This window comes from Archocentrus centrarchus, chromosome 12 (genome assembly GCF_007364275.1).
Source record: "Archocentrus centrarchus isolate MPI-CPG fArcCen1 chromosome 12, fArcCen1, whole genome shotgun sequence".
In the NCBI taxonomy this organism is placed as follows: Eukaryota; Metazoa; Chordata; class Actinopteri; order Cichliformes; family Cichlidae; genus Archocentrus; species Archocentrus centrarchus.
The window spans coordinates 11906690-11920264 of record NC_044357.1 but is presented as its reverse complement, the minus strand read 5'-3'; the positions used below and the strand labels follow the sequence as shown (position 1 = coordinate 11920264).

The 13575-nt window shown below is 38.9% G+C and overlaps 1 protein-coding gene across 1 annotated transcript; it reads left to right on the top strand.

Moving 5' to 3' along the window:
- The first annotated feature begins 4259 nt into the window (after nucleotides 1-4259).
- mtfp1 (mitochondrial fission process 1) lies at nucleotides 4260-11852 on the top strand. Its single transcript, XM_030743098.1, has 4 exons — nucleotides 4260-4585; nucleotides 10080-10207; nucleotides 10497-10729; nucleotides 11484-11852. The coding sequence occupies exons 1-4, from the start codon at nucleotides 4516-4518 to the stop codon at nucleotides 11548-11550; spliced, it is 498 nt and encodes a 165-aa protein (XP_030598958.1). The 5' UTR covers nucleotides 4260-4515; the 3' UTR covers nucleotides 11551-11852.
- The last annotated feature ends 1723 nt before the right edge of the window (nucleotides 11853-13575 follow it).

Below are 13575 nucleotides of genomic sequence, written 5' to 3'. Positions count from 1 at the left end.
CGCCACGGATTCTTATGACGTCGTAAATTTGATGCGTTACTGAAACATCTCCTACACCAGTGACAGATGTAAGGTTTCTCTCCAGTGTGGGTACATTGATGTATCTTCAGCGTAGATAGATGAGTGAAACTTTTTTCAGTCATCGCAAGAGTGGGGTTTTTCTCAGGTGTGGGTACACTGATGTGTCTTCAAAGTCCAGTAATGTCTAAACCTCTTGCCACAGGTATGGTTTGTCTTCAGTTTGGCTGGGGTGATCCAGCTGTCCTTGAGTAAACTCCACCTCACCCTCATTGAGATGTTTTTCTGCAATGTTGCAGGTCTGGTTCTATGAAGCAAAAAGAGATGGAGAGAGTAACAACAATCTGAGAACATATATGATTTGAAATACTTCCTAAGTATAAAGAAGGAGGTGTCCTGCTGAAAGTAAAAAGTGGAAATGTCAGAAGAGTAAAATGGAGAGAGCTTTCTTTTGTCAGGTTGTCTTGTCATGTCTACATCCATCTGTCTTTTGTTCCTGAGGTATTATTTTGGATAATGACCAGTTATGTCACTGTGAAGCTGACCTTTGACCTTCATGTTACTGTGATACTGCATGTAGTCACAATTAGTGTAAGAATTCTAGAGTCATGACTGATAAAGTGGATGCCTGAGTGTAAATCTAATGTGTTCCTCTTGGGCAAAGTTTATTTAAGTTTATTACAGTGTATTAGACATAGGTATAATAGCATGTCTTCTTCAAATGAGCTCATTATATAAAACAGAAATGTCAAAATAGTGCAAACAAAGAGCATGTCAAAAAGCTTCAAATATTGATGTCAGCACATGTAGAAGTAACCCCTGTAAGCTCAGCAGCCACTTTGGTACCAACCAGGCAGTTATTCTGAAGCTTTCACTTAAATAAATGAGGAGAAAACCATAACTTAGTTTTCAGTGGTGACTAGGACATAAAAACTGCTTGTATTACATCATCATACAAATCTGATAAAAACACGTAAACTGTTTGGTGGCATGATTCCAAAATATGGTTAATTTTTTTTTTGTCAACATGGTGTTTGTCCGCCAGAGCACTGAACAAACACCATGCTAATCCACCTCACGGATACAAGAGAAACAATACATTAATCTAAATATTTACTATGATAATGAGTAAATATGACACAACACACAGCTCACACTGTCCTAAACATCTCCTGTGTAGCATCATAACTGGCTCATAATAGCTATGTTACAATCACCTTGCCATTGACCGGTGATGTTCCCTGAGCTCACCTGTTTTTAACCTCGTGTACTGCGTTAAAGTGCCAATTTAAGGTATATGGATGAGTAATTTTATGTCTCAACTTAAAACTGACTTTCATCATGTTTCTTTGATCAGGAAGTAGTTTATTAACAGCTGTAATGCCATCATGGCAGCTGAGAGATCAATGAAAATGTCCGTCCATTTCGATGAAAACTATTTACTATTAAACTATTCTGTTTGTTATAAAGCCGTTTTTCAGCTCTTATGACATTTTCAGCATGAAATTTTGTCTATAGAGAATTATTTGTTTCATTGAGTCATTTTCATGTGACCAATCCTATATTCAACATGTCTCTTAATACTGTTCTTTGGTTTTGTTTCTTGATTCATTAATAATTAATTATGAGCCACTACTAAACTGATCATTTTCAATCTCCTGATGTTAAATTTTGCACTGCCCTCCTTTTGCCTTTCCTCTGAACTTTCTTTGTAAAAAGACTTTGGCTTCAATTTAGAGTATTCTTTGTATCATTTGTTGATGAGTGGTTGATTAATTATTGGTAAACATACATTTGGTGACAGCTTTCTATTGGATATCCCTTTCCTGAAAATTTCAGTCAAATATCTTTAAAATGAAGGCAAAAATATGTGTGTCATTTACATTTTAAGATCACAGTTTTCCATGGATCACAATGCTAAAGCAATACATGCAATAAAAATGTATCCAAATGTATCTTTTCCCATGCTCTTTCTATCTGTACAGGTTTCCAATAAAATTGGAAAGAATTAAGTTTTTTTTTGTAAGAAATCTACTCATGTGTTTCCCATGTTGGCTGTTGTTTGGCACTTCGTTAAGGGGTGGATCAACTGCCATTGTTAGCATTACAGTTTTCTGCTATAGGTTTCTATTTAGCTTTCTTGGAATGCCATGTCTCCTCCTTATCTAATGATTCAGGTTAAAGTGTCTTACCTCTGCCAGTGTAGGCATTCTGCTGCTGGTGTTACTCTGCTCTTCTTCCAGAAATTCCTCCATCAGTGAAAACTAGCTCATTTGGGGAAAACTAACAAAGAAAACCCAAAATAACCAAAATTGAAACATATTATTCAACAAAATCTGTTTCATTCATATGTTTCATTCATATTTCATAATGTCAGGATATCATACACATAGCATGTTATATTCAAGGTAAGGGTCTTAATAGCTTTTTTTGTTTGTTGATTGTATTGCATTAGATGGAGCTATATTGTTTAAACTCAACTTGAAATCAAGCAGAGCTACAAACAGTGCAGGTACAACAGCTCTCCACAGAGCCCTTACACATCTGGATCAGCAGCTGTAAGCATTTTAGTTCTGCGTTCAACACCATAATCCCCCATAAATGGATTCATAAATGGAGCAGCTGAGGCTCGAACAGTTCACTGTGCTGATGGATTCTGGATTTCCTGAGAAAAAAAATACAAAATGTCAAATCATTTTATTGCTCAGTGCACTCTCGGTGCTACTGTATATTTCTAAGGTGACGGCTGCACATTAGAGCTTTGAAATTTTAAACTTGATACATTTAAATATTTGAGCCTATGGTCCCACAGCCTGATGAAGGAAACGTGGGCATGGCTTTAGTTTGTTATAGATCAAAGTGAAATTAATATGATTGATTGACCAGGTATTCTGGGTGTGTGTTCTGAGAGACTCAGCAGCAGATTTGAATCAATCATCAATCTGATTTGGTTATTTTATTAGATACCTTGTTTTCTTTGTTAGTTATCCCCCCCCCCCCCCCCCCTTTTTTTTTAAATGTGTCTCTACCTGTTTGCTTTTGTTTAATAAAGTTTGGACAAAAAAAAAAAACAGTGGTAGAGCTAGCTGGGATATGTGGTGGATTACATACTTTAGTTTGTTTTTAAATACACTTTTGGAACCTTTGGAAGATGTGCTGCTATGGATGCATCTCTAGTGAAAGTAGCTTAAAGAACAATAGAACAGGATTTGGATAGAATAGGATAGACTGCAGCAATATGTGGATGTGCCCCACACAAACATATTCTTTGCCCCTCTTTTAGTTTGTTGGGATCTGGTCTCATCTTTGACATGTTGTTGCAGGTGAAAATGTTATCTTGCTATCTGTTTTCTTGCATGGGGCTCACTGATTTCTAAAGACTTAAATACCGAATATGAGGGCAGCATAGACCATGAATTCTGAAACTCTACATATGACATGATGGTGTATGTCTGTGTAGGTTCTCAGTCATCCAGGTCATAGTAGACTCTGGAGCTTGAAAAAGGGCTTCTTCAGTTCTGGAGAACTGAAACATGATGGTGTAATTCAAGTGACTGATAGAAAGCATCTTTGGGGAAAATGACTGTGGGGTGAATTTTTTTAGCTCCGCTGTTTACTAGAGATGACAGTCAGCGGAGAGGATCAATATCGAGCTGTCTGGCCTTCTTCCGTCAACTTTTTGCTAAATTTGCTACTCCTAGGTCATTTATATTTGACATCTTCTGAAGCATGTCACAAATACTATTTGGGTGGGGCTCTATAAAACTGGGCAGAGAGATACTTGATTTATTTTTTTTGGTTTGTTTTATGAATTTTTGAAAATTTCAAGAAATTATTATTATTTTTTTTTAATTTCAGGAAGTTCTGTATATATTGATGTTTAACTTCAGTTAACTTCAGTTAATTGTCTCATTCTTCTGAAACTTGTCATGAATATTCATTGGGCAGTGGTCAAAAGTTTTCAGTTTTTTTTAAGAAATACTGTAGATTGATGTTTAACATCAGTCGCTGCTCCTTCCTTATTTATTGGCAAATCCTTCTGAAACTTGGTGTGAGTATTCACAGGGCAAAAGATGAAAGAATATTGCAGAGAGATTTTCATTTTTTTTTTTGTAAAAAAAAAACAGTGATGACATACAGCCAAATTACTTTCTGTTCCAATATATTATAATTTGTACTAGTAAGCACATCCGCTTTGGCACCACCCGCTAACATGGAGGGGGTGGGGTTTATGACCCATACTGCAGCCAGACACCAGGAGGCGATAGAGACGTTTTGGCTTCACTTTGCGGGGAATCTGTGAGGTCGCCGGTTTTCTGCAGTTTTAGTGTACATTGTAGTGTACTCGGTAGCGTTGCTGCCGCCCTGTGTCGGCTTGCGGGCACAGCAAAGTGGTCGGTTGGATACTGTAAAGGACACAGCCCATCCGACACGCTCTCGCTCCTCGAGGTTATACAGCGCACTGTCGGGGGATGCAGTGAAGGACAGCAGGAAACCATGAAACCTACTGACGAACAGGCGGAGAAAACGGTGGACATTTATCGCGATACATGGGTCCGTTTTCTAGGTATGTGCGGTTTTAATCAGTTTCGGGTTACTAACGCTCGGTTCTCCCTGTCAGGGCGGTACTGTGTGCTAGCTGCATCGGAATTAGCATAGCTGGCTAACCACTTTCCTTAATATCTATTTTTTAGGAAACTGGACTGCTAAAAGGCGTTTTGTTACTGCGGGATATATCGGGCGTTCGCGGTCTGCTCGGCAGTTCCACAGTTTTGTTTCCACAGTACTGTGTAAGAGGCAGTGAGCTACTATCTGTAAGGCTCAAAAGTTGTCCCCCTTAGCCCTGACTCAGTGAAGGTAGTTGTCAAGCAAGTTGCGACCACTACTGAGAAACGCCCACCCACGAACCTATTGAAACAATAGTGTAACTTAGTATCAATGTCTTTTCCCCTTTAGCCTCCATCTCTACCAGCTATTGCTCCGAGACAGGGCACAGGCAGGAACCGGTCCTGAAGGGCGTCCTCTGTGCAGCTGTTCCCATAGGGTGTACCTATTTGGAACTCCTTGGCTTTCATAACAGACACAGGAGTAGCAGTGTGTATTCGACATCATTAATCCCACTCATAAAATCATAATCTTTTTGTTCCCGGATTTAATCCTGTCTGTACAGGATTACCTCCTCCGATACATTTAGAAGTCTGTAAACGAAAACTGCTCCTCTGTTTTTAACAGTAGTTCATTTGCCCCCCCTTTCCCTTAATAGACATGATATCGCATCCTACATTGGTTTTGGGGCCGCATAAAAACTGAGCATTTAAATGTATGAAATTGTGTCATTTCATCTGTCATTTTTGTATGCACCGATCAGCTGCAACAATGAAACCACTTATAGTGAATTCAGTTACAATAATGATCTTATTACACTGTATCCAGTAGGGGTGTAACACAAAATTCCATGGTTCGGTTCATATTCCCATACAGAAGCCACGGTTCAGTTTATTTGATTTGATGATTTATGTGACTAAAACCAACAAATTGCTTAAAACTTCTTTATTCCTTGCAAACAGTAACAAAAAATAACTTTCAATGAACATAATTTAGAATCACCAATTACCTAACCCCAGTAACTGCATGTCCTTGGACTGTGGGAGGAAACCGGGGTACCCAGAGAAAACCCACGCAAACACGGGGACAACATGTGCACGACACACAAAGGCCTGGGCCAAGGTGGATTCAAACCCAGACCTTCTAGCTGTGTGGCTAACCACCACACCACTGTGCTGCCCGCAACACAACAGTCTTTAGAAAATAAAGCTGACTAAATAATCCTCTTCTGATGAGATTCATGAGAACAAAATGAATTTGTATCTACATATCATTTCTTTAAAGCGCCTTGAGGCAGCTGTTTTTTGTGATTTGGCGCTATATAAATAAACTTCAACTGAATTTTATTATCACCTCATGCGTATTTATTTTCAATATTGTTGCAACAACTGTGACCGCTCCTGTTTATAGACAGCTGAGGCTAATCAACAACAGCTGGTTATAAGCTAACTTCATGCCATATGTTAGGCTTGAATGTCCTAAAAATCACACTTTCCGCTGATAAACAGTTTTATTACATTCTCACATCACATGAGAGTTTATTTGTTAAGTGTCCAAGTCGTCCGCAACATTAGATCCACCTCAAGGAAAGTTTCGGCAACCCGGGCTAACAGTGGCCAAAAAAAGTCCTGGAAATACTCAAAAAGTCACCTCATTATCTCTTGTCATCGGACAGAAGCGAGCTTCTCTGACTTATCGACTTGCTTTGGACTTTTTTTCACAAAGTTTTAAAGCCTCCTCCAGAGTAAATAAACGTGGATGCTTTATGAGGTAAACAGTGATCTTACAGTCTGCACTCACTATATAAACGCCGGTCAGAGCATTTGAGGGGACTCAGAAGTATAAATGTAAAATATTTAAAGTAAAAAGCATCGGTTTTTATTCCTGTGTTTAATATTAAAATATGTCAAAATATAGTGTGTACAAAAATGTTTTTGTGCACAGCCAGTAGTAAAAAAAAAAAAAAACATGCCGGCCAGCCACTGCTGCTACGTGAAACTCAAGGTGGCCAGCGGGGCCACTATGGGCTACAGAGGGTTAAAACACAGACAGAACTCGAATTTATTTAGATCTGCTTTGTTTTTTTGTACAATAACCATGAGATCCATTGGCTGTTCGGTTCACCAGACTGTAGCTTCTATACTGCAGTTATTGATTAACTGTGGTATACTGTTACACCTCTGGTATCCAGTGTGTCCCTGGCATGCATGTGTTTGTTACTTTGACATATACAGCCCAATTTAACATCACTGAAGGTCAAGCACGCACCTCATGGCAATAGCATTCTACCAACAGGAGTCTGGCCACCTGACAAAAACCTCTGAGGAATGACTCGAACATGAAAAATAGTCCTGCTAGTTCTGTTCCAGCGTCCGGTCTCCCCGGCTCTGATCGGGCATATTAACCCGGTGCTGCTAATGTCCTGGTGATAAACACAGGACACCCCCGGAGGTCAGGTCCAAGCTGTTTTGGCGACCTCAGCAACATTAAACAGGAGTTTTTAGTTTTCCAGCTGATTGTTCAATATTAATGTGACACATCTCTACATGAAGTGGTTAGTAATACTACATGCCTCTATACTGCTATGAAAAAGCCAGGTAGTGGTTTCACAACACAAACCAAATTAATCTTAATTATATCAATTTAGTAAGTTAAATTTGCAGGAAGATCCAGAAATGACCTTTGAGTTGACCTATACTCATTATTAGTTGCAGGTTACATGCTCATTATTTTAGAGATCTTTTGATTATGGTACCGCAAAGTACTGAAGAACCCACCAGCTTTCATTTTTTTCCACATCAGAATGTTTTGGCAGCAAAACACAGCATGCGAATTGTTGGTAGATAACATTAGAAAAGACATGGACTTGCCTGATGTGCTTGTAGATTAATACCAACTCACTTTTAAAATCCACCCCTAATAAATAATGCAGCAGAAATGCCCCGCTGTAGTCCACATATGTGAGCACTCACTCATTGTTGATGGAAATCTCTAAACCTCACTCTTATCATCCAAGTCCTGCTATCTTTTTAAGCATTTGGATTCCTTATCTCTGCTGTTCCTCGTAGTTCCGCGTAGTGGCTGCAACACATACACACACACTGTCTCTCTCTAACTAACCTTCCTACCTTGCTGTGCAAGCAGTCTATAGCATGAAGGCATGGCATATTTCCTCATTACCCAGTGCTTCCCTAGATAATCTTATCAGCCCTCCATTTGTTAGCATTCACTGTTATAAACGTAGAGCTCTTATCTTTTTATTAATGTTACCCTCACTTTCTGGTCCAAGTCCAGTAGCTGACCTGGACTGTACTGTAACTGTTATTTCGCAGTTACAGTATGCCAGGCAATCATAAGTTTACATTTACTTTAACACTGTGCTTTGCTTTTGGCTAAGAAAAAACATTTTAGCACTTATATCGTAGGTACTGGCTTTACTGGTTCTCTTGTGGCTCTTTAGATTTATTGTTCACATTTCTCATCTCATACTCACAAAAGACTACTTGCCTGACACAACCAGAAAAACAACCTGTTAGTCACAAGTAGTCACTCTACTTCCATGTTTGTCTGAACGATCGTGTTTCATCTAAGTCATGTGTTATTCCGTAGAAATGGCAGCCTTTTATATTTTATAGATACTGCTGGGAAAATTTTGACCAGCATGTGGAAACTGAAGCACAAACGACAACCCAGCTTGTCATATTCTTCTATTAATTTCATTAATAAATGCGCTGAAAGACACCAACATCACAAACACTGTTGAGATGCCCAGCCCTGGAGATTGCTCGATCTTAACATTGCAGTGGACAGGAAAAAAAAGAGAGTACAGCTGAACATATAAAACAGGGTAAAGTTAAACATTTGGGGGTCAATTTAGGTCAGACCAGGCTTTTTGAGCTATTTGCACGTCCCCTTGCACCTATGCCTCAGCAATGAGAGCTGGATCATCAAAACAGCGATCCTTCAACTTGATTTTCATTTTGGGGAAGTTGTAGGGAGGCATATCTGGCGAGTGGCCCAGGTGGTGAAGGAAATATTGTGTTTGTTTGTTTGACAATACCTACCAACAAACAAACAAAAAAATGTTTCAGTGCGCTCTGAGCTGGCGTGATGTGGCAAGCTGGCATGTACCCCAGTTCAGATCGTTTCCTCCGAGTGTCTTGTGTCACAGCAGAACTCCAAGTTGACAGTCTCACCCCGGGGGATAAATTCACAGTACAAATGAATGCTGGGTGGGAATAAACTGTCAAGTGTCTCCTGGTCTAGCTCTCCACCTGACATGCTGCCTTCAGGCTGTAGACTCTTCCACTGAGGAACCTCTAGAAGCCTGTTCAGTCAAGGTCTCACGACTAACCATGATCCTCAGCTCAAAATCTGGGTATTAAGTACAAGTTGCATGAAATTTTCAGGTTTGAAAAAGCACCTGTAAAAGCTGCAGCCAAAATCAGTTGTCCCATGTGCGCTGATTTATTTTATTTTATTGTATTGTATGTCCTACAGGGTGATATGACTCTTTAAAGTTGAACTAAAACACACATTAGTGTTCTCCATTTGATTACCAGAAAGCATTTTATTCATTTTAATTCATTCCCATCAGTAGCTATGGGCAGCTCGCCTTGAATGTTGACTTGGCATGGTGAAAATTCTAATAATGGGAACACATAACTGAAAGATGTTGTTTCACTCTATTGTACTGCAAAACAAACAAACTTGCTGTTCAGTGATGTGCATCTTTCATATACAGTTGTTGCTTCTGCTCACTACTGACTGCGCTTTCTTTTAATTTTATGTCACATGTGGTTGAAACCAAAACAAGCACTAAATCCTGTGTACTCAAACTATTTTGAGTACAGGGGATTCAGGTGCTTTTTGATGTGCCAAAGCACAAAGCTTGTGACAGACATGTTTGCAGTGTTTGAACAGTAGCTTCAGTTTTGCCCGCAGTACCCTTGATGTAATCATACAGCGGCAGCAGAATTTGACTCCACCACGCTCTACTGGTTCTGTTGACATTGAAGCAAAGATAATGCCCCCGTGTGACTGGCATTAATTGTACCAGTGATGTACATGTACTGTGGCATATGGCACAGGTGACACCTTAATAAGAGATCAAGGACATGTAAGTCATTCCGCCCTCATGGAATGTATATGGCATGATTTTCCAAATGTTGCTCTGCATTTTCAATAAGTCAGAGTCAGAGATGAAGCTGATAGAGCTGTTCATGAGCCCCTTGCAGGTTTAAGGATTTATATGCTATCCTGTGATCTAGCACTGAAAAACTGAACTTATGCATATATAATGTGAAGATCCACTACTCTGAAAATCACTAATCCTGTATTATTATGAATAAAAATTTAGTACTATTCATTAGTTTTCTGTTCCCAGGCTTCAGTACCTGTTAGGTTATTGTGTATGTAAAGGAGACTTAGAAGGTTTATATTTTGTATTCCCACAGGCTATGCCAATGAAGTCGGGGAGGCCTTTCGTGCTCTGGTGCCAGTGAGCTTGGTATGGGGCAGCTATGCTGTGGCCACTACGTATGTTACTGCTGATGCTGTGGACAAAGGGAAGAAAGCAGCTCTGGTAAGATATTACCATTTGTTTGTGGTATCTTCATTAATAAAGAAAATGTGGCCCCTGAGATTTATTATGTAACAAGAGAAGGGTGTTAATACATCATACTTAATCCTAGATCACTGGAATGGATTCATCTCGACTCACTGTACTTGTGCTTACAGATTTTGGTTAAGTCAAAAAAGTCCAGCTAAACTGTTTATCCCCTTCACTTAATTGCAGCTTTTGTCTTTAACTGTGTTTAAAACCTGACAGCTATTACGACCCTCATTTTCCAAATATCCAACTGTGTCTCAAGGCCCATGGGGACAACCCAGGGAAGACAGCACGGGTTGCGGTGGCAGTGGTGGACACATTCGTGTGGCAGGCTCTCGCCTCCGTGATCATCCCGGGCTTCACCATTAACCGAGTATGCGCTGCATCACTGTATCTGCTGGGCAGGACCACCAAGTGGCCGCTCCCTGTCCGCAAATGGACCACCACAGCTATAGGCCTCTCTACAATCCCCTTCATCATCACTCCAATAGACAGGTAAGCACAAATCATGTTTAAATGAATTACTCTGTGTTTTTTGTTTTTAGATGTTTCTAATGTCAACACATGATTAGTGGCTCAGCAGTATTATCATGAGATGCGTCTTTCCCTAACAAATGTGCTATCCACTTCTGGTTTAGTAAACATTAAAAATACAATACCTAAAGCTTTTTGTTTGAGGAGCTGGTTCCCAAATGTTTCATAGACCACCACCCTAACCACAGTCTATAATGGCATTAACAATAAAAAATGAGGAATATTAGTAATGAGTTTTAGAGAAAGAAAAGTATAGCATCATTGTCATTATACATCCTGTATAATGACAATAAAGGCATTCTATTCTATTCTATTCTTTTTTCTCACATAGATTATATTATTCCACGTAGTTTTACTCTATATTTTCCCCTAGCTGTCCATGCATACTACTTGGAGTGGCTGAACACCATACCAAGTACCTGCCCTGCAGTTTGAGAACCACTAGACTAGCACAGACAATTAATGTTCTGTTGGTGAGCAACGCGTGTAGAAAATGTTTTAAAATGCTCATGTTACTGACATCTGTTACTATAGTCAATATTCACTGATAAGCACAAGTAAAGTTGCTCTAATATTTTGTCCCTCACTGATAAAGAGTTGCATAACTGCAGCCCTCTAAAGCAGAAGTGGTCTTTGTAACAGTTCTGCTTTAGGCAATGGAACCAGAAATTATTTTATGATAAATAAAATGATTTCCACTCTTTGTGCTCTGCAGGTCAGTGGATTACCTGCTAGACTCCAGCCTACGGAAGGTCTACGGTGATGGAGAGAAGCACAAATAAGGAGGGATCACGTAGGACAGACTGCTCCCCTTGTGGGCAGGCACCAGTCCAGTCTCTGTAGACCTTTGCTGATATGTAAAGAAGGGATCCGTGAAACAAGATTCTACAGTTTGTCAGATATACTATAATACAGTAGTTTTTATTGCAGATCTATGAAATGTGCTATGTTAATTGTAAGAAGTGAAAACTGGGTGTGTGAAATATCCCTTTAGGGATGCTGAATTTAAACATCTCAGGGGTAGTCCGGGTTGTGACACCATAATATGTAAATGGAAATAATAGATTTTAAAAAAAAAAGAAAAAAAAAATATATATAATATAATATATATATATATATATATATATATATATATATATATATATATATATATATATATATATATATATATATATATATTAATATAATATAATATATGTATGTGCTTCACATAGTGCATTGAATCTCTGCTCTTTGGGAGCAATATATTTTTTACCATATACCTGTTATCTTACATAGACACAGCACAGTGTGAACTGTTACTTTATTAGCCATATTCAGTGGTACTCTAATGACAGGCCAAAAAGCCATTCTTTATTATTCATTGCTGACTTAAAATTTAACTTTGTTTTTGTTTCTTCTTGGAAGGTTTTTGTTAATTTGGGGGCGGAGAAAGGAAGGTTACTGAAATCATTCTTTACAACCTAGTTACCATCTATTTGATTGTGTATACAGTATTGGGTCAGTATGTACTGCAGTGTAATTTATTGCAGTCTGAAGTTGTTAGACATACCACTAGCAGAGATGTATAACGGTCTCTCGAGCACCAAGAGTCACGATGTATTGACTTCTGCAGGCCTCAGATTACTGTGGAACTGAATTAGAGCTGGCATATAAACTGATTGATCAGACTTTGAATGATCAGACTCTTCCAAAGCGCCAGTGTAATACCTATGCACAAAATATTTTAAGGGGCTCAGAAATATGCAGATACTGTATGTTCGTAATCGCCAAAGCAGTTCTTTGAGGAGTCAAGTGAAACATGCTGAATCTGAATTGTGCTGAACTATGCAAGGGAAAGAGTAACTGTGTACGTACACGAGCTTGGCAGTTAATGGGGAATGTTTTCCCTCTTTAAAACAGTAAAGTATGTGAATGCGCACAAATTAAAAAGGGATTTGTGATTGTGAAACTGTAGCACGACACTTGGATTAGCTGCCACTTTTTAGCTGAAACATTGTGGGGATGGTCATCAGCAATAACCTTTGTTTAATATGTTTGTGTCATATGAAGTTATTTTTGTCAGTGAGAGAAGAGCCTGTGAAAACTTGCACGAGTTACTTGGACACAAAGAAGTGATGCCAGTCACAAGATTACAAACAGTGCTTGTTTTTTTGTTTTTGTGGGGGGTGGTTCCCATTAAACACATGCTAAAGTCTCTAGGATGTTCAGGACTTAATGTTTTCATCTTACTGTAGGCACATACTTTTACCTTGTGGTGTTTTTAGTCTGATTTCTAATAGCAGGAAGCTTAAAGGCTTCGTAGTCTGCGAGCAGTTAATGTCCCAATAATCCTTGCTACTGGGAATCGGGATGCTTAAATGATAAATTGATGTCATTGATTACACCAGTGCGTTTCCTGCTGTCACATGTCAGAATGCCTGCCTTGATTACAAATTGTGCCGGTACCTCCCTTGTGAAAATCTCTATATTCGTATTCAATTTAGACGTTTCAGATTTGCATGCTGCAAAAGAAAAAAAAAGGAAACGGTTTACTTTTTCTTTTAAATGTGTGTGTGTGTGTTGCAAGCGGGATTTCTGAGTCACAGTTTCAAGCCTTAACTGAAAAAACCCCCCAGAAAGATCAGACCTCAAACTTTGTTTCGTTTACTGTAGTTCACAAGATGCATTTTTTTTGAAATGTGAGTGTAACTTAAATGTTAAAGATCCATTCATTAGAGTGGACGTCTGATATTGAGCAGTCCTGCTATTCTGTAACTTCTGAACTGAAACTAATGAAATGATGTAATAAAAAAAAAGTCTTTATT

What these genes read in the sequence shown, in the direction of transcription:
- mtfp1 (XM_030743098.1), top strand. Translation starts at nt 4,516, where the DNA reads ATGAAACCTACTGACGAACAGGCGGAGAAAACGGTGGACATTTATCGC. An exon ending in TACATGGGTCCGTTTTCTAG is followed by an intron (nt 4,586 to 10,079) that starts GTATGTGCGGTT and finishes GTATTCCCACAG; the next exon opens with GCTATGCCAATGAAGTCGGG. An exon ending in ATCATCACTCCAATAGACAG is followed by an intron (nt 10,730 to 11,483) that starts GTAAGCACAAAT and finishes TGTGCTCTGCAG; the next exon opens with GTCAGTGGATTACCTGCTAG.